This window comes from Triturus cristatus, chromosome 5_2 (genome assembly GCF_964204655.1).
Source record: "Triturus cristatus chromosome 5_2, aTriCri1.1, whole genome shotgun sequence".
Taxonomy (NCBI): Eukaryota; Metazoa; Chordata; class Amphibia; order Caudata; family Salamandridae; genus Triturus; species Triturus cristatus.
In genome coordinates, this window is record NC_140588.1 from 804785454 (window position 1) to 804806913 (window position 21460).

General features: G+C 45.5%; 1 protein-coding gene across 2 annotated transcripts in view; it reads right to left on the reverse strand.

Annotated features, from left to right (window-relative positions):
* The window catches only part of ARHGEF6 (Rac/Cdc42 guanine nucleotide exchange factor 6), a 712936-nt gene extending 701642 nt beyond the window's left edge, over positions 1-11294 (reverse strand). Inside the window, exon 1 of one of the 2 annotated variants that reach the window (XM_085607964.1) lies at positions 11021-11294. In XM_085607964.1, coding sequence (XP_085464090.1) covers positions 11021-11185 — 165 coding nt within the window. In that variant the 5' untranslated portion in view covers positions 11186-11294. Of the gene's footprint in view, positions 1-9919; positions 10055-11020 lie in introns of those variants that run through there. The other variant, XM_085607965.1, reaches the window with a different exon arrangement.
* Between the last annotated feature and the right edge of the window lie 10166 nt (positions 11295-21460).

Consider the following 21460-nt stretch of genomic DNA (forward strand, 5'->3'; position numbering starts at 1 on the left):
AGCGTGCGTGGGTCCTTTGCCTTGGGACGCTTGCTCGCAAAGTTACAGGTTCAGGTTACATTGATTCTGTATCGGTTGGCATACCTTTCGTTTGGTCCGGTAGAGCACACAGGTTAGTGATCGCCCGCGGGGCATACTTCACAATGGCGGTCGCCCTCGCGAGCGAAGTAAATTAACGGGGGTGCGGCCGGCTTGAAGCCGCATACCCTGTGCCGTGGGAGCCGGTAGGAGACTAGTGTGGGTTCAAAGCCCCAAGGCACCAGCACTGCAAGGCTGGGAGCTGCCTGGGTCCCCGCTGATCGCGGTAAGTGCAACCCCTGTGGCTCTCCCTGGTTAAGGTTAAGGTTATCGCCCCCCCTCCAGTCGGCTACGCTGCCGTCGAGGGTGGGGGGGGCATGCAGTGGGCTGCGTGCGGCAGGCGTAATGGACCTGGCTCGGGGATCGTTTAGTATGACACGAATCTGGTAAGCCCCCCGCGCTTGAATGTGTAATGTAAATAAGGTGCTCAGGTAAAGCGCTCCAACACCTTCAGGTCGAGTTCGCGCTATATAATTCTGCAACATGTATTGCTGATTTCCTATAGGGCAGTTAAATGACACAAGTGCGTGCATTGTTCACATACGCGATTATGGGCATTAATAAACCCCCGGCACCTCAATGAAAATCTGGTGCGGTGCTCGCGTGATCCGGTTGGGGAGCGGGTAATATGGTACGAATTTCTTAAGCACCCCTTGCGTAAAGATGTATTGTAAATACGGTGCTCATGTAAAGTGCTCCAAATGCCTTCCGGTCGAGTTCGCACTATATAAATATGCACCATGTAATTGCAGGCTTCCGATAAGGCAGATACATGATACCAGTACATGCACTGTTCACAGCATGCGATTACGGGTTTACTAATCCCTCCACGCACCGCAAGGGTTAATCGGGTGCGGTGTTCGCGTGACCTGGAATGGGTTTCGTGTTCTGTGGTACGAATTTCTCACGCTCCCCGTGCCTGTACGTGTAACGTAAATACAGTGCTCATGTGAAGCGGTGCAATACCTTTGGCGGCGAGTTCGCGCTATACAATATGCAACAGGTATGTGCTGGCTTGCTATAAGGCAGATACTTGATAAAAGTGCAGGCATCGTTCACAAGTCTTTGCTCTGATACCTTCGGGTCGAGTTCACGCTAGATAAATATGCAGCATGTATTGCTGATTTCCTATAATGCAGACACATATTCCACTGCAACCAAAGACAGAGTTCGGGTTGCTTATGTGGGCCGCCTTCAACGGTCACTGATATGGGGAACTCACACATATCTAACTGTAACCTAGACACCCGGGTGGGTGCCTAGTCGGGCAGGGCAACGCAACCGAGATAGAATGGTAGTTATTATCTAATGCTAAAGGAAGTCTGGATTGAGCCACTAGACGGTGTAGATATGGGTGCAGCTCAGCGCCCCAATCCCATTGAATTCGGGGACGCACTGGCATAGCGGCAAAAGAATAAGTGGTCACCACATAGCGCATCACTAGGGCCTAAATCACGGCAAGGTTACCGGCGTGATTGTCCAAGTGGTTGCGGGTGCGCCGCTCGCGAGCGGATTGCAACCCGTGGTTTTCCTCTGTCTCAAATCGACCGATAGTTCATGGTTAAGCCGTTTGGAATGCAGAACACTGAGCTGGGCTCCATAACCAAGAGTTAGGCCTGCAGGAGGATTAGCTGAAGGAACCATATAGGAATAGGTCCAGATGTACTTTGGGGGGCATTCCCCTGCAACCAAAGACAGATTTCGGGTTGCGCAATGAAGACCTTCCACCCGGCTGGTGGGTGGTATGGTTGTTATATAGCAAGTGTGCGGTCGGTCAAAGTTTGGTAAAGACCACGTAGAGCCCCAGGGCATCAGGGCATTATTGACCGTGCAGCACTCGCTACGTTCAGAATAGGGCCGGTATTTGCACCAAAGTCTCCGGTTGGTTCCCACAGACTTGTCTGCTCCCAAGGTTATCCTCCAGGGGTAGAACTTGAGACTAAGGGGGTATTGCCTGCTTCGGCGGCACAAATAAGCGATAGCTACGCCGGGATGGAGTTACCATGCAGGTCCTGCCACCACTGGGTTCCCCCCAGGTGATGGGATCAAGTTAGGTGGGACCGCGAAGTCTACGGTTCTTGGGAAACTTCCTGCAGTAGGGCATTTAGCAACAGATAAGATACCAGCGTGTGAGTATCAGATATCTGCTTCCCAGCAGCTCCGTGCCCTGGGAGCACACGCGTTGCCCTAACTCTGTGGCCCTCCCACAAGGGAGCCGGGTAGCAAAACAAGTGAATAGGCTCCTTAGGCGGGCCTCTGGCCTTCAGCTGGGTGTAATCACCACCAATTGAAGAGAGGCCCAGGTAAAAGGGGCTTTCCGTAATGCTTGGAGGACCATTGCGGTTGGTGGCACCCCCCACCGGAATCACTGGTCGCGTACGGCAGCTGCAGGAGACTGGTGCTGCTGTCCCAATATCTGGGGTGTCAGCGGGGCAAATACAAGGGGACATTATGACAGCGCGCAACGCTTAAGCCCTGTGCCCCAGGTTAACTATCTGAGGGGACTGTACAAATGTTAAGTAACCCTTCTCGTCATAATAGTCAAAGCGGGCAGGCCCAGGATTGTGAATAGGTGTAATCTTCCCGCTGGGGGGCGAATAGTTATCGCACATCTTCACAGGCCCCTCTATTTCAACAGACCCCATCCGATTGGGATAGCGTCTAGGGATTGGGGACATAGATGGGGCCATCTACAATCCAGGAGCTATAGCTCACTGGTATGTCTTGGGCCTGTGGTTATAAGGGATCTCACAGGGTTTGAGTCCCGCCCAAAGGGGTTTGGGCTTTATTCGCCATGAGATGATCCGGGGGAATGTAAAGGGGTACTTCGACTTGGATGGAGTACACCTCTCCCAAAGAGGCATGGACCTGTTTTATTGGATTTAAGCGAAGCATTGGTGAATAGAGGGTGCAGGTAAAGAGCTAGGTTGGTGGGGAGCCCTGGCTGCGACGGTTAGCCGCCTCCAGGGCTGTGGCGGAGTTACAGGGCGATCTGGAAGCAGGCCGGTACAAAGGGTACCTCTGCGCGGCACCACGTGGTGCCTGAGCCAAAACGAGGAGCCTCCAGAGAGGTCCCGGAAGCCGGTCGGCGCCCCGCTAGGCCTGTGGGCGGTTGTGGGCCTGAACAACCGGGGGCTTGCTATGCGACGCTCCGCCCCGAGAGGGGGGGTGTGAGTAGAATCTCAACGGCACGTGATCGAAAAAAGAATCACTTGGGGGGCAGCACTTGCGGGTCGTTCCCGTGCTGCCCGGCTCATCAGGCGGGGCAGGTGAAGTAGATGGCCGCCTGCCCTTGGATCGCCCGTAAGATAACCCACCTATTACATATCCTGGAATTATGTAATAAATCCTGCAGCATTTGTTACCCAGTTACAACTGTTTCTTGTGTCTTCTTTGGGTAACCTAATTTGGGGGAGGGGGGAAAGCGGGGTGCCCCTGGGGGTACTATGCCGCTGACCGCGGCCCCCGTAGGGGGCCACTCGGCGGTCGGCGCCTTAGTGGCCCCGGGGCCCCGGTCACCCCTCCCCACTCCCTCCTTCGGGGGGGGGCGGGGGCGGGGATCCCGATTGTTGCCCCCCTCCGTGTCGAGGGCCGGAAGTGACGCGAAAGGCGCGTCACTTCCGGGCCCAGGTGTGAGGGGAAGGCTATTTAGCCTTCCCCCACCCTCACTGGCGACCTCTTTGTCGCCCACCTCGCCTTTTTACCCTCCCTACCGCTTACCCGGCGTGGTGTGGTGGGGTGGGGTTTTTGGCTGAACGTTTTAATGTTTTCTTTTCGTTGCAGGCGGAGTTACAGGGCGATCTGGAAGCAGGCCGGTACAAAGGGTACCTCTGCGCGGCACCACGTGGTGCCTGAGCCAAAACGAGGAGCCTCCAGAGAGGTCCCGGAAGCCGGTCGGCGCCCCGCTAGGCCTGTGGGCGGTTGTGGGCCTGAACAACCGGGGGCTTGCTATGCGACGCTCCGCCCCGAGAGGGGGGGTGTGAGTAGAATCTCAACGGCACGTGATCGAAAAAAGAATCACTTGGGGGGCAGCACTTGCGGGTCGTTCCCGTGCTGCCCGGCTCATCAGGCGGGGCAGGTGAAGTAGATGGCCGCCTGCCCTTGGATCGCCCGTAAGATAACCCACCTATTACATATCCTGGAATTATGTAATAAATCCTGCAGCATTTGTTACCCAGTTACAACTGTTTCTTGTGTCTTCTTTGGGTAACCTAATTTGGGGGAGGGGGGAAAGCGGGGTGCCCCTGGGGGTACTATGATGCATCAGCAACAACCTTATCAAACCTATAAGAACACAGCACATGCCCAGCAGCGGCAATGCACCTGCATCCTCCTCCACAACACAGACAGCAGTGAACCACACCAAACACCCCAGATCTCTACCCATCTAGACCCATAGCAGAACAGGGTAACCACTACAGACACAACAGCATTTTCTTTGACACCTCCCTTCACAGCAGCAAAGGGCATAACCGCACAGGCATCTTTAGACAACATAGAGACATTAGCACATTACATATGTAAGTGCACGTCCTCATTCGAGGAGTGCTTCGGACCAGAGAGAATACTGCAAACCCCAGAATCTTTCAGCACACAGAGAGTAAAACACTTCTCTCTCGGTCCCCTACCGGTCACCCTCCTCACATTCATTCAGAGCAGGGGCACTCCATGTCATCTGTTCTTCTTTCATTTGTCTCTGCCCTGCCATTTTACCCCACAAGCCGTTTTCCATTTCTGCCATCCCCATCTCAAGCTGAAACTCCACCAGTCCCAAATGATTCACCATGTACACATTATAATCATGGGAGGCGTGAGCTGTTTGTTCTTACCTATAGACATCTGTTCAATTGCCCAAGCTGAAGGATCTGAAAGGACTCTGTACAACATACTAATGGAACCAAACCACTATTGTATGGTGACTTTTACCCTTGATGGAATGGACTAACTGTTGAGGTTCAACTTGTTTCTGAGCCAACAATGTCATCGACATGCATGTTATGTTTAATATCTGCCGGCTTTCCACAATGTAATTTGTCTTTCATGAAGATGTAAAAACAAAATAAATAAAAACAGATTTAAACAAAAAAAAATCATGGGAGGCTTGAGAAGATTCTGTTTATCCATTTGGTTTGAATATAAAATATCTTAGGACTTAATCTAAATAAAAGGGTTTTGAGAATCACAGGACTACATTTAAATAAAAGCTTTTTGAGAATATTAGGAATAAATGTAATTAGAGCACTGGTATGTTGAGATGTCGGGGACAGACAATAAAGTAGCAGGGGGCCAATAATGGCTGCTTAGCCCATTGCAACAGACAAGCGTCTGGTCCTCCTTTTCTTCAGGATAAATAGGTCACGGTCACTTTCTCCTATAACTTGCGTGGACTGGCAAGCAGGTAGTATTTGTTCCCATAAACTTCAACAGACACATTTATCAACCTTTAGAAAGTGTAAAAAAAAAAATCACAATAATAATACAACATCTAGCAACAAGAATCCACTTGTGTTGCAGTTACTTAAATTATTCTTCAATTTTTCACGTTTACATAAGTTACTTTTCAAGTTACTCTTCAGACACCCCCTTATAATGTTATATAAACCTTTGTCATCGATAATCAACCCCTACTATAGGTGTAGCTCAGAATTGTCCCCAATGTATGCATAGTCATTCACATATAGACTACTGTTAAAAGGTTATTGTGGACTGAACTCGGACCTTCTGGGCAGAACCAACCATTCTTGCAAATGTTTGCTGTCTCTTGGCCACTGTTTCATGGCCGTGTTTGCCAGAGGCGCAACTAGGGTGAAATTTGGCGGGTGGGGGGGCCTAATAAAAATGTGGGGGCGGGTCTAATTCTTCCAGCAATCGGCAGAGTGAAGATGCAGAGGTTCTAAGAAGGGGTGAAAGAAAAACAAAGCCTTGTTAACAAGTACATGGTATTTTAAAGACCTGTGAAGTACTCGGGTGCGGCTGTGAGTGTGCCCGGGAAGCTGTCTCTGCCCGGGCTGACACACACGGTGGGGGTGGGGGCTGAAGCTCTTTGAGCTCAATGGGCGTTACGTGCCTGGTGTTTACTATGTTTGTTCTGTTGGCATTCGTTCTTAACTCCATTAGCTCCTGGGGATTTACCGGAGAATAGCTTTGGTGTGTGCATCACTAACAGAAATCAAAAGGAGTGAGCCTAGTCTCTCTCTGACCTTCTCAGTCCTCTTTGGAAACCCTCAACATCTTCTCAGCTGTTCGAAAAGGATTTTACCTCTCAACTGCAGCCACAAGCCATTGTCCAGAGAAGGTCACACATATGCTAGATGTGCTAAAATTATCGTTAGAAACTAATCGGTTCGGGCTATATCACAGTTTGAACTCCCCGAGTAAAGAAACCTCCACCAGTCCAGTCTTCAACTGGCCACTGGCCCCTCCAGTGCCTTTTGTGGGCAGGCCCAGGTATCATCAGTGCCCAGTCACCAGAAACTGCAAACATCAGTTTTATGACAGGTAATGCAAGTTACATTTTGCTTCCCCAGTGGCCCTCTTCTTGGCTGCAGAACCATCCATAATGCCTAACTGTAATTATTTCACATGTCCCATTAATGGATTGCACCTGCATCATTGTACTGTAGTTCGCTGCCTATTGCGAGTGTTGTTGCATTTATTGCATACCACATTGTGCAAAGACTGCAGTGGTGCAGCCTGAAAATGTAACCCCTCAGCAGAAGTGCTAAGCATACGATGGTATTTTGTCAGCCGTGACCCCTTCAAGAGTTGAAATAAATTAGTGCGTTTCGTCAGAGGTTTGGCATTATTCTGTTTGAGTGATTAATTAGATAAGTTGTATTGCAATAAATAGCTTAATGGCAAATTGTCACTGATTATGTAGACGAGGGGTTTCCAGCATAGGTCCAGGACGACCTGAGCCATTCGAAATTTCTGGATATTCAAATCAATTCTTACATAAAAATGTTCCATTGGGGTTCACTGTATGCAGATGTAGCATAGGTGGAAATTCCAAAAATATGGCATGAATCCGGACTTCATGGCCATATATTGGCCCCCTGATTTAAATATTTCATCACATACTTTACTCCTATACTTATACTTTTTGCATTTGTAGAAACCAGTGAGTTGGTGTGCTGCATTTCCCATTTTCACATGGTCATTGTTCAACTTAAAGAGCGTGGGTTAACCCTTCAATAACTGTCTTCAGTTTTTCAAGAGCTTACTGACCGGGAATTAACTATTGCCATTGATTTTAAGGAAAATTCCAGCGTATTTACTTTAAGCAATGCAATAGGCATTTTTACATTAATAGAAAGTTAACAGTATACCCTGTTTGACATGATTGACAGGGAATGCGCATAAGGAATATTACAAGCCAACACATTTCTCCCTGTATGATTATTGTTTATAGTCTTCAACCGTTTAAACCTAGATATTTCTTTTTAACACCCCAAGACACAGATCTAAAGCTTAGTTCCTACCTATTTGTTTTTTGCAACACCACAAAGGCAAAATTATCCACACAGTTCCACACCACACAATTCAACTCCACACATTTTCAATCTGCGCCACATAATAGGACATCAACCACATAATTCAACACAACAAAATTCCACATCACACACATCCAATCCACACCACAGAATTCCACATCATGCCACAAAATTCAACAGCGCAGCACATAATTAAAACTCACTACGTACCACTCTACAAAATACCGTTCCAAATAATTGCACTCCATAACACACAATCCCATTACACATAATCCCAGTACACTGAATACCACATAATTACTATTCACATAATTCCACTACACAAAATGACTCCACACCACACTATTCCATGCCACACTATTCCACAACTAACAATTCCAATCCAACCCACATAATTCCACGACAGACCACATACATACAGTCATAACAGGTGAATTAAAAAAATTATCATTCAGAACGCCAGTAGCTCTAACTCAAGCAAATGCGAGACCAATTTGCATTGAAAATGCTTGTTGTATAGTTTAGTGATATTGCCAATAGGCCCAAGAATTATAGGCCCAATATTTTGGCAATAACGAAAATAAGACACTGAGCATCACTTCGTGGCAGGAAAAGGATAAGAACTAGAAGGGATATTGGGGTAAATTAAAGAGTAGGTTAGACCAGAAATAAAGGAACATTTAACAGAATAACAGAATGTGTTTATAGATAGTAGATAACAGCAAGTGCCAATTCAGCAATCTTTCTTCCGATGCACCAAGAGCATAATCTACTGAGACTCAAAAATCGAAGAGGATGCATGAGATGAAGATTACCAGTCAGTAGGCAGTCTGATAAACTGGCATCTTTTGCCACACATTCCTTCATTAAAACACATTTGAGCTTATACTCAGAACCTATATAAATGTAAGGTGTTATATGAAAAATCAGTCCTTTAAATTCAGTTATGTTTCCTCACATTTGATTTAAAACTTGTTTTAGCAGGTAGACTTTAAGCTAACAAGCGGTCAGGGCTATTATAAAAATACAATCATGCAGCTGTGGTGTTTTCCAAGTAAATATGAAATTGTCCCAGAAGTCTTAACACGTCAGATATCTAGCAAAAAGTGGAAATATATATATGCAACTGCTTCTAAAGAATGGTGTTTTGTGAATGTGTGTATGTTGGTCCCTGTTGCAGCTAGACATACGTCCACTAGTGGCACTCCCACGTAGAGTGCTGATGAAGACACTGTGATCTTTGTAGGATGGGCTTTAACTGTGCCTGTAAGAGGTTTTCCTGCTTTAATGTGACAAAAAGCAATTGTTGCCACTACGCTTCCAGGTATTCCTTGTTTTGCGACTGGGAAGCTTTTAGGTGATCTAGAGAAGGACAATAGAAGCTGATATGATATTCTTGCGTGTTTAGTGCTATCAATATAGAACTTGAGGCATCTCCTGAGGTCTAGCAAATCTAGAGCTCTTTCTACAGGATGTGTTGGGTTTTGAAGAAATGCCTTTAGAATTACAGGTTAGATCAAATGAAATTCAATTGTACTTTAGGTATCAACTTGGGATTAGTTTTAGGATGACTGTCACTTTGAAACCTCAATATTGCAGGTCGTTCAAAAATGTTTAGCGTGGATTAAACATTCCAATCATCACAGCAACAGCTGTATCTCGACCAGAGGATCTGTTACATCACAATATTTTCAAAACTCGCTCTTTTGCTGGCATTTAGTCAGACTGCCATGTCTCTCGCACTTGTTCTTCGCCGGCACCGAGGCCACGCCCCCCTCGCACTTGTTAAGCCTGCATTTTTCACACCACCTCTGTGCGCAGGGTAGGAGTGCGGGGCAGCGACGTCAACAGATTTCCTCTTGTGTTACGGCAATGTAAACTCCTTGTACTGCTGTTGAGGATTAATACTACTTGATATTGTGGCAGACCAGGAAGTAAAATGTACTGTTCACAGCAAACACGTGAATAACCAATAGCAGATTCCAATCTGGTATTTTGAACACTTTTATAATGATAAACACAAAATACAAGTCTCAAAATGCACAGCATGTTCGCAGCACAAAGCCATGATACATTGAAGGTTTTAATCTGAACGGAGAAACTTGGCACAATACGTTTCTGGCCATTTCTTCAACAAGTGCGTCCCCAACCCAGTCCCCAAACGCTGTACAGTGTCGGATTATATTTTTATCAGAGAAACACTTGGTACCAAATCCAGCCCTTGCTGCCCTGTAATGCAGGTTTCCTTTCAAACCCATATTTGAACAGCCCTCAACATATCACACTGTTCTCCCGACCTTGCTTGCAGCAATATGGCACACACAAGGCAGCAACCAACACTCACTGACCTGCTGCCACCCGCACTGCCTGCACCCCTCTCTCTTATTGACAGCCCGGGATCAGACTAGACAGGAACACAACAGTGGCCAATCAGAGGCCGATCTTCACCAGGCAGCTGCTACCGATGACAACCAACAGGAAAGCGGCTCACGTTACGAAATGACAGGCAGACCTGTAGACACTGAAAGCGTCTCTGTATCTTCCGTTTCGAAAGCGTGGTGGCCATCTTAGAGAGGAAAGTCGCATCATTAAAAGGGGGGACGGGAAGAGAACATGAGGTCAACCAAAATAGTCTTTACATGATTTTTCTGCGAAAGCACGTGTTTCACATCGTACTCACTACCACCTGAATTTGTTATTGACAAGGACCTCAAGGTGTTCCATTGGTAGTAGCATAAATGTCACTGTTCTATGCGTGCACGATTGGTGCACCATGCTGAACTGATAATGTTCAATTCAAATATACTTTTTATTGGCATGAGAATACCCAAAGGAGCAAATCTTACAAGATGTGCTATGTGGTTCTTAAACCAAATGTAATGTTCGAACTGAACGGTACGATCGGGGCTGTGGCGTATCCCTTCGTGCAAGTTCCTCGCCATACATTCTACTGTGATCATGCTTTGAACGAGAGGCCGTAGAAACTCTGCACTGAGGCTCAGACAAGTGGAGGGGGGTGGAGGGGGGTGGGAGACCGCGGAGCGAATGGGACACCAATTTAAAACGAGTCGTACCGCGGAGCGAATGGGACACCAATTTAAAACGAGTCGTTCGGTGGAGCTGCTTTCACGCGAATACAGATGAACACAATAATCAACAAACTAGCTATTGAGAAAACTGATAAGCTCAGCTCGTAACCAGATCGCAATTATATTAATATCGCGGCAAGAATATATATATATTTAAAAAAGAGCACTGAGAAAACGCCCTCTTGCGCCCTAGTTTCCGACCTAGCCACTCATTTCTTAACTAGCTGGATAAAGTTAATCTACTTAGAACAGCACCCACCTCCGCTTGACCGAGGTGCCCCAGGACAGACGACCCCCGCCCTATACGACCCGCGCAGCCATGTTAAGAGAACGAAAACTTGTGCTTTGTCTTTTGTTTACCTTTTCCGCCGATCCCGGAACCAATCTGTTGACGAGCTTGCACAGCACTACTCCGTTCCTGAGTGACGACTTTAAGAATTCTTCTGGGTCGCATATGGTCTTTTTGGGGGAGTTCAGGACTCCCAAAGATATGAGCCATGTCACTGCTTGCTCCTCCGGGTTCATGGCAGCAGATTAGGCTGTGCAACAGATGCAGGGGTTGGTGCTGAATAACCCACATCCGTACTTGCCTCCGCTCATTTCTTCTTTTTTTCAACAACTTCTGGTTTGTGGCGTGCTGTGGCCTGAAGCAGATCGCATAGATATTTTTTTTAAGTTTTAATGCCATAGCAACGTATAGATGTGGAAGAAAGTATTTCAAATGCTCGGGTTTAACATGTTGATGAAGCTCATAACAATGATTAAATGTTATGTTTTCTCGAGAGTGTGCGCTAACAGTAATTTTCACTGTGATAAATAATTCCATGCTGAAAAAAATATGATCCTTTAGAAAAAAAAGTTTTAAGAAACTAGCACAGACAGGAGTTTTATTTATTTACATGTTTGAAGTAACGTTTATTTTGAAAACTTCCAATCCTAGATTTGACACCTACTAATCAATAACATAATTTTCAAAAGTTTTGTGTTCACAGTCCTCCGTTGTTTATCGCTTGCAGCCCTAGAAATGGAAAACAACTACTCCTGAATTCTAAACATTTGGGGTTCAAGGTGTTGCATCAGCAATGGGATAAAGTCATGAGGTTCAGTGTCATGAGAAACAGTATCATTCACCTTAGACATTTTTTCTGTTTAAAAAAGCAGCCCCAAAGTACTTGCCAATGATAAAGTGCTTTTTCTCTGATGTCAGGTTAAAGCGCTTCTGACAGACTGGGAGCGATGTTAATACCTTTTAGGATTTCTTTGCTCCTCTCGGGATCTGGTTATTCAGATTAATTCAATATAAATAATATTTCAGAATTAAATGTAAAGCACACTAACTTTACAATAAAAAAATACCATGTATTACAGTGAAAACAATGAAGTTTTATTCAAAGTTAAAGGCATTACAGAAAGCAAAATAGATGGCAAGGAGTCAGTCTGTCATTTTTCACATAAAAAAGCATGAAACTCAGAATAAAATGCAAAAATGAAACAGCAGAACAAGTATAATATGGTGCTCAGTACATGGTGGGGAAAGGACAGAGAGAAGACTACTGCAAGAGAAGATGACTGCATACAGCAACAACCATTTTAAAATTGAGGCCTTCATTTTCAATGTTAAACTTCTCACAACATATCTTAACTTCATTTTGTGTTAATTACATCATGTTAATACAATTATGCTTGTTATTAAAAAGCCTCTATCGACCCCAATGATTTTTCAAATCATTGCAAGTCTCGCTTCATTCTAAAGCTCTTTACAACATAGGTTTCTCTGATTAAGCTTATTGCGTCTGGCTTCCTCCAACTCCATTTCATCAAACAACTTAGATTGGATATCATCCACCTCGAGTTCTTACAGTTTTCTTTGTCTTTTGCTCGTTGCTGACAGCTTCTCAGTATTTCCACAATTTCATTGTTTCTTCAACATAAGATATCCAACAAATACTACGCAAAATAATGATTATTAATGTTAGTATCGACCTAAATATATAACATAAGTACTTGAAAGGCGCACATTCACCCGAAGGCATCTTTGCGCTGAATGACAGCTACCCAACGGTACTCACTTTATTGACCTCAGATGGATGAAAGGCTGAGATTTGAACCTGTGAGCATGAGGTTGAACACAGGCTCTGCCATGGACGCATTAGTGCACTGAGCCACCAGACCCTGCTATATACTCTTTCATAAATTACCAAACCATTGAAAAATCTTTCAAAAATCCTTTTCCAATCTCACCAACCCACAAATTAACAGTTTCACAGACACCTGATTCTTCAAGATCCTTTATATAATGCATGATATTAGTAATGTTAGCAACATAACTATTATCCTGTTACTGTTGGAACACAAAAAGATGATGGATGGAATGCTGAACATTGTCAAACATTCACCCCTAGTCACAAACCTGGGTTAAATCCATAATTTAATTGCTCACCATGCCACCGCAGTTTGGACTCAGCCAAATGCAAATCACTCTTGACTCTGCTTCCCATGGGAACAGTCCATTCCGAACTGCCAGACCTGATCCTCCCTGGACCGGAAATCAAGCATCCTGGGACCAGTTTCAGGGTATCACCTCTCATCAGCCAGGCCGGCTTGGACCCACTGGCATAGCGAGGGTGGGACCCACCTCTGGGCATACCCTTTTCACTTAGGAGGACTATAGGAGCACAAAAAGATGATGGACGGAATGCTGAACATTGTCAAACATTCACCTCAGTCACAGATCTGCGTTAAATCCATCGTTTCTTTGCTCACCATGGCACATCAGTTGGCTCCAGCCATATGCAAATCAGTCTTGACTCTGCTGCCCATGGGAACAATCCAGCCCGAACTGCCAGGCCAAAACCTCTCTGGACCAGAAAACAAGCATCCTGGGGCTCGTTTCAGGGTATCACCCCTCATCAGACAGGCTAGCTTGAATCCAATGGCATAACGAGCATGGGACCCACGCCTGGGCATACCCTTGCCACTTAGGGAGGCTGTAGCAACACAAAAAGATGATGGACAGGAAGGCTGAACATTGTCAAACATTCACCCCCAGTCTTAGATCTGGGTTAAATACATTGTTTGTTTGCTCACAAAGCCACCTCAGTTTGGACCCAGCCATATGCAAATCAGTCTTGATTTTTTTGCGGGTGTATCTGGGCTAGAGTATACATTTCCGTTGATTAGGATAAAATATCCGATTGATACAAATGGATCAGATGATGAAGATAAGATATTTGTATTTTTTATTAGTAGCTGAAAAAGAAGAAAGGATGGCACAGCCAACACGTGTTTCACCCTTTAATTGGCCATCAGGCCTGGGGCTTCCTCAGGGCTGTACATAGACAAAGTAACATCAAGGGTTGATTAAGACAGGGTATGGTTAGTCATGTGTAAATCATGTGCATAGTAGTGGGTGGTAAGTGTTGGCTGTGCCATCCTTTCTTCTTTTTCAGCTACTAATAAAAAATACAAATATCTTATCTTCATCATCTGATCCATTTGTATCAATCGGATATTTTATCCTAATCAACGGAAATTTATACTCTAGCCCAGATACACCCGCAAAAAACTTACTTCAACTTAGGGGGATAGGGGCCCCTCCCCCTGTTTCTGGGCCAGAACTAGTATAAGAAGGATATATGCTTATTAAATGACGAGTAAGGGATGAGGATTTTTTTTCCCCTCACCTGCAAATCAGTCTTGACTCTGCTTCCCATGGGAACAGTCCAGCCCGTTTAAATTCCTGTAGCAAGCTATTAGAGTTATACTCTGAGAAGTGTTAGGAATCGCAGACCACCTGCTTATTTGAGGGATTATGTTAGATAAATTGTCGTCTGTTATTTATATTACAACTGTATTCACTTGTATGTATCTTTGCAGACAAATAACCTATGTTTTGTGCAGTGTTATAGTTCCTAACGCTTTACTCAATTTTAAGCGGGGAGATGTGTTGTACTTTGGAAGTTTGTAGGGCAAGAATGTTCTGTAAGAACATGGAGTGTGGAATGAGCCTGCATTCTATGTTCCTGATGAATCGCAAGCATCCCAGTGAAAGCAGTTACTCTTGTGCTGGCCGAGGGATAGCTGCGCTCTTGTTGTAGGGAGGAAACTTAAGCAAATAAACCATTCAACTCACCCCAGTCTGCAGTGCCATTATTTCACGGTACAAGATTAGAGCTAGCCTGTTTTGCATAACTATAGCTCACAAAGCCATCAACTCCTTATTTATTTTTTGTTAGAATCCCTCCTGTGTTAGTAGCTAACTTGTCCACTAGTGTAGACAATTTTCTAGTCTACTTATATTTTAAAGCTATATCAACTGTAAGAATCATGATATCAAATATATCCTCTACCTCTTGACCAGGACTTCCTTTCTCTCTCTTCACAATTTTACGTAGCAGTTACCCACCCAGTTATGGGGGGAGTTTAAAATAGGCTGTCTGTGAAAGTACATAACCACAATTTCCTCACCTGTTGCTGACACAGGGATATTTATGTATCGGTCAAACAGCACCTGGAATCAACTACCAATCTAATCAAACAGAAAATTAAATCTCTTAACGTAGAACACTCTCAGCATGAATACTCTTAGAATTAACATCCCCATGACATCTTCCCCTTTTACATATGAACTTTAAATTTAAATAGTTCTGACTTAAACAGTAATCCATACACAAAAGACCACCAAACTAAAATTAAATAAAAAAATATATTGGACAAACAAACATCTGAAAATGTATAATAAATTCTACATAATGTGAAAACAGAACATTAATGTAAGAAACCAAAGTAATACAATTGCAGTTAAGTAGAAAACCTCATTTTTTTAGTCATTCTTTTTCCTCTGCCATAATCTTCACCACTTCCAGAAACATCTGACGACACAATGCTCTTATAAGGTTTACCTTGCAGAGCATCATTGTTCAAATCTGGCATACGGTAATCTTCGACACCACTTTCATTGTTTACCTTCAATACCCTGCTTAAATTCCACTATTCATGTCCCCTTACACTGACCCCACAACCACTCACTGCATCGACCCTACTAGACTTTATAAACTTCGGTAAACCTTTTGGTACATGACTAAGTTCCTTTATATGCACCCAATCTCCCACTTGGATCCAATTTCCAGGAAGACTGAACCCATGTTTGAAATCACCACTGTTTTCTTCATCTGAGAAACTTCAACTTTGGGATGAAATTTCATATCTGTGAATCATTCATACTCTGAGCAAGACTGCCATTTCGTTAACCAGGCTGGACACATTTTAAATGCTGGCAGACAACCTCTCATGATTTCAGACAGGGTCTTGCAAGTAACACCATTGGGAATCATGCGATGAGACAACAATATGCTATCCACAGTTTTGTGTAAATCCAGGTTGTTTGTAACTGCCCACTGCACAGACTCAACCAGTGTATGATTAATTTTCTCCACCAAACCATTTGCTTGGGGATGATACGGAGCCACCATTTTGTGAGTGATACAACATTTTGTCAAAAAGTCTTTTATCACCTGTGATACAAATTGGACCCCATTGTCAGGGACTAACTCATTGGGAAACCCCTCGCTAAGAAAAATCTTGTGAAGAAATGTGAAGACAGCATTGGTGTTTGGTTCATTAATGAATTCATCCTGCCACCACTTGCTGTAGTAATTGACCTCAACAAGTGCACATTTAAACCTGTGGGGTAGGACCTTAAACTGAGGATTAAAGGTTTGTGTGGCAACTACAACAGAAAATGTTACAGTTATTGAGATAACAGTGCATCTTTTGAATGCCAGCCGCTGCGTCTATTAAATCAACTTTGAAATGTTGAGCAGAATAGTGTGCATGTTATTGAATGCCTATATACACCAGTAGATGCATCTGGAATATAAATGTGCGTGTCACTGATATCAACCAATCAACAGCAATTGTAATGTGCAACACTTTCACCCATAGGGGTATCTGGGCGCTGTGTCTCTGTCGAAGAGCCAGGTCTTAAGTCACTTTCCAAAGCCAGTGAGGGGACTGTACGGAGCTGAAGCAGAAGGTTGTTCAGGTCTTGGCAGCCATGCAGGAGAAGGAGTGGCCACCACTGCTACCGCAACGGATGTGGGGTGTGCATGCAAGGGCAAGTGAGGAGGAGCGCTAGTATCTAGAGGTTTGGTGGAAGTTCAGTCGACGGTTGATGTAGGCAGGTCCTAGGCCATAGAGAGCTTTGTAGGCGCTTGTGAGGATCTTGAACTGGCATTTCATCTAGGTGGAGAGTCAGTGGAGGTCTCTCCGGGGGTGGCGCAATGTGGATATGTTTGGGGAGGTTATGGATGAGTCTTGTTGCAGCGTTCTGTATTGTCTGGAATCTTCTGAGGAGCTTGGTGGGGATATCCGGGTGGTGGGCATTGCCGTAGTTGAGATGGCTGGTGACGGGGCCATAGTGACGGTCTTTCTGGTGTTTGTAGGATAAACACCAATGTTCCACACTGTGACACTCTACGTTGATTTAAAGTATGCATTTCCCTGAATACCAAAGCAAAATGGCACTCGGATTGCGTTTTCCGACGTGATGCGCAATGAGATGATTGCACTTGGGCTGACAACCATAGAGCGTCTGAAATATAAGTGTGCATGTCACTGATAAACACCAGGTGTTCGACATTGTGACGGACTGTATTATACCACTTTGGAAAGTAGATTATTAGTAGTGGCAGATATGCATTTACCACTGGCATTAATGCCACTAACAAGCTAAAGGAGTCAGGACAGGTTTTAGAAAACTATTCCCATCCTCAACCCTTGGTACCTTGGCTGTGAGCAGGCAGGCTTAACTTCAAAGACAGGTATGTAAAGCATTTAAAAACACAAATTCAGTAAATTATTAAGACACAAGACGCAATAAAAATCCAATATCAATTTATAAAAATAGGAAATATTATTATCTTTAAAATGAGGGCAAAACAAAAAAATCCACTGTAGGGAACCAGGGATATGCATTTTTAAAGATTAGACACTTTATAGTGCTTAGAAACCAATAGTGCTACGTTTGGACATTTGTTTGCCTCTTTCATGGACAAATTCACATTTAGCAATTGTACTGGAGGATTTATGCAGGGAGTCTACTCTTTAGTCCTTTTTAAGCAATTTTAATCCACAGGGCTGTAGTTTCAGATGGTGCAAAAGGCACAATCTTTAAAGTGCAGAGCCTGTTAAATGCACATCAAACTCCTCAGCGAATGCTCTTCTGGTTCTTTTAGGTTTTAAAAAGCAGATCTGAGCGGCACTGCCCTCTCAGATACTTTTCAGTGTTCTCTGGGGTCAAGCAGGAGGGCACTCCTGTCCAGTGAGGTGCATGGCAACACCCCAAGCATGACCACTTCCTCCAAAGTGTGGCACAATGATAACCCAGAAAGCACTATACCTCCAAAATTCAATGTCAGAATTTTCAGCAGGGAGAGAAGAGCTGGCTAAACGCACAGATGGCTAATCTCCATAGTCTCTGCCCCTTGAACCTGCTCATTCCTTCCTTAAGCCTAGCATCTGCCTTGGTTCAAAGAGGGAGATGTAAATTAAACTGGTGTCTTTAGCTTGCCTCCTCCTTCCCTTGAAAAGCATTATTTACTACTTCTCCCCCTGGCTCTGGCATTCCTATGCCCAGCAACCTCTCCTCCCCGAAAGGCTTCCTAACCCCTGGAGTCATTTATCACCTCTTCAAAGCAGCCAGGCTAATCCACTTATCCCTGACCAATCAGGAAGAGCACGAAAGGGTTGAATTTTGACTTACAAACAAGAAAGTCTTATAACTTGTCGTCTGTACATTTACTTATTGTCTGTACACTTTAGAAGAAATTCAACAATACCAGATTGTTGCATTTATCCTTACCATTCTACTGAGTCCTTTAATCCTAGTGTTGTGGGTTTTAATTCTCCTGTAATGAATTATTGACCTCTCCCAATGTTAACCTATGGGCTGGGGATCTGAAATGGAAAAATTAACTGGGCAATTTCTCCAATAACAGGGCCTATAAATAAGGTTATATGCAGACCCTGCTTATACCTACAGGACCCCCACCCCTGGAACACCTAGGAAAGACTTCAGGGACCCTGAATATATCAAAATATTGCAGATCCTCATTTCACAGTGCTCCTAGCACAAAAGTCGATTTTGGGAAGCACTTTACTACAATGTGGGGAGTGAAATGTGCAATTTCACTAACCCCCGGGCATATAAAACACTTTTTTTTATAAGGATTGTCCTTATAAGTACCTGACCCCACCCCTAGGACACTTAGAGGAGACCCTAGGGGTACTTCGCATGCCCATACATCATTGTTGTTTTTCCATTTGTAAGTGCCCCAAACAACAAAGTTGAGTTTGGGCACAATTTGCCTTTTAAAACCAGTCCTGCAACACAGGGCTACTTTTAAACCGACCTCAGGCTCAAGCAGTTCACACATGCAAGTGCAGAAAAGGCTACTGGCCTCTAAACTGCCCTGCCCTATTCTATACTAGAGGCTTAAAGACAGCTTCAATCCCCCTGCTCTATTATGTACTTGGGCCTTATAGGGGAGGGCATGTCAATCTCAGGGTTACCCTCACCTACAGTATATCCTAGTGTATGTAGGTGTTTTCACTGTGTTCTATGTGTCTCTTTCAGCATAGCACTGGCCCTAGGCCTGGTTAGGCAGAGCCCAGGGTCAGTGTGTGTCAGTTACCACCAGTACCAGTCAGCAAAATGTTGTGGGGTGCCCAGGGCACAGGATGACTTTGCAACACCCACATTTTGATTTGGAATTCAGTGACATTCACACTTACATATATAATGTATGCGTGTCACTGAATCCCAAATCAAAATGCCGCTTGCGTTGCGTCATCCAACATGATGCGCGATGAAATAATTGGACTTCGGCTGTCACACACCAGGACACACGGGCTGACTGTGATGCAGAGGCTGATTGAGGCAGGTAAGTACCACACGCCACAAGGGTGCGAGATATACGTGCAAAGCAAAGCAGGCATGTGCACCTACAATTGGCCCAAATTCCATCCCAATACCTCAAGGTCAGTGCCCTGAAAATAGTCACTGTTCTTCAATTGGGAGGCCTCCAACACGCCGTTCACATACCTTGCCGGTCTAAGGTTTACAAAGAATGATACATCTCGATGTCAGCTAAAATCTGAACTTCTTTAAAACTGTACCACCAGGAGGGCGTGCTTAGCAGCCGACGGGAATGGCCGCAGGCTAAAGCGGCTCCGCAGCCCTCGCCGTCTATCCTGCACTAATCCTGTCAAAATCATCCTGTAATTTACTCCCAGGTGGAGTAGGGTCCCGGTCCTAGAGTGCGGGGGCAACAACTGTGGGCGATTTCCTGCCGGCAGAAGCGAGAAACAAAGGGGCACACTCAAAGTGCCCGGCGACCAAAATGGTGGCGCCCCCTGGTTCCACTGCCAGAGGTTGTGGAGGCCCAGAGGTGCCAACCACTGTGAAAGCTAGTCCAGAACTGGCAGCGGACTCTGGAGGACATCTCAGGCGGTGGGCAGACCGGAGAACTCATCAGAAGGTAACATCCAGAGCTCCGACGCAAGCCCGGGGAAGACGGGCTCCAGTCTCTGGATGCGAACGCATCAGGCCGGCTGCCCTCCAAAACAAAGACCCCGGCTTCGCGGGCCCTGCAGGCCGCTGTCTCAGGCGATCCGGAATAACCCGGGAATACAGTGTGAGATCCCGACGCTCACCCGGGGAGGGCAAGCTCCAATCACCAGGCCAGTTGCCACCTTAATCGAGACCCTGGCTCCGCGGGCCCTGTAGGCCGCAACCCGGAATATCCGCGACAGCGGCAACGCATCGGCGGTGAGTGAAACAATTGCGCCCCCAATTTCCCCCAGACCCCGGGCAGGACCCTGTGGCTGTAGGCGGCGGTCATCCGTTTTCCAATTAGGAAGGCACAACATGCCTGAGCAACAAACAGAGCGGTGGGTACCCCAAGTGAGACCTGAGGCTTTCTGCCCAATACTGCCGGGATTGATGAGGAGTGAGGAGCAGTAAATAGCTTTTAAGGGCGAAGTGGCATACCCTTACACAAACTTCAGGTACTTGGCACCACTGCGTGTCTCTGCGTCTCCGCAAGCAACAACCAAACGTGGCAGGAGAGTGAAGTGGCTGGTCTAACTTGAAGATAGCTCCTGAGGACACATAACGAAGCGGAGGCATGTGAAGGCTTCCACCGGGCATACCGTATTACCCCTGTGAAATACAGTGGGGGGGAGTGGAGGTGGAATAGACAGACATAACACTGCCAAACGTATCCCAGCATAGGGATCACGGTTGCCCAGATTCACGTTCAGCCTTCCGCCCTCCTCCCTATCGCAGCTGGGTCAATAGACTAGGAAACCCGACAGGCCGCTGGGGGTCAGCATCTCCCCCTGGGCAGGCGGCGGCGAGTACTGTGTCTTATCTCTGGTGGCTCAGCGATATTCTGCAAGGCGCAGCTTGAACATGGCAAGTGGGAAAGGGGCCAGTCAAATGAGGATATAGACGCTACAGCTCAGACGATCGTGGATAGCCAGCAAAACTCACCACCTCAGCAAGACTTGATGCTACACGACATTATGGCGGCCATTACAGGAGTACGGACCTCCCTAGAGACACGCATCGACACGGTAAACATAGAGGTGTCCCTTATCAGAGCTGACCTTTAAAAAATGGACTCCAGAGTAAAATACATAGATGATGTTACAAGGGTACTGAATAAAGACACAGCACTGCTAGTACAACAAATAAGCCTGTTACAAGCCCAACAAACCAAAATGGGGTAACAGCTT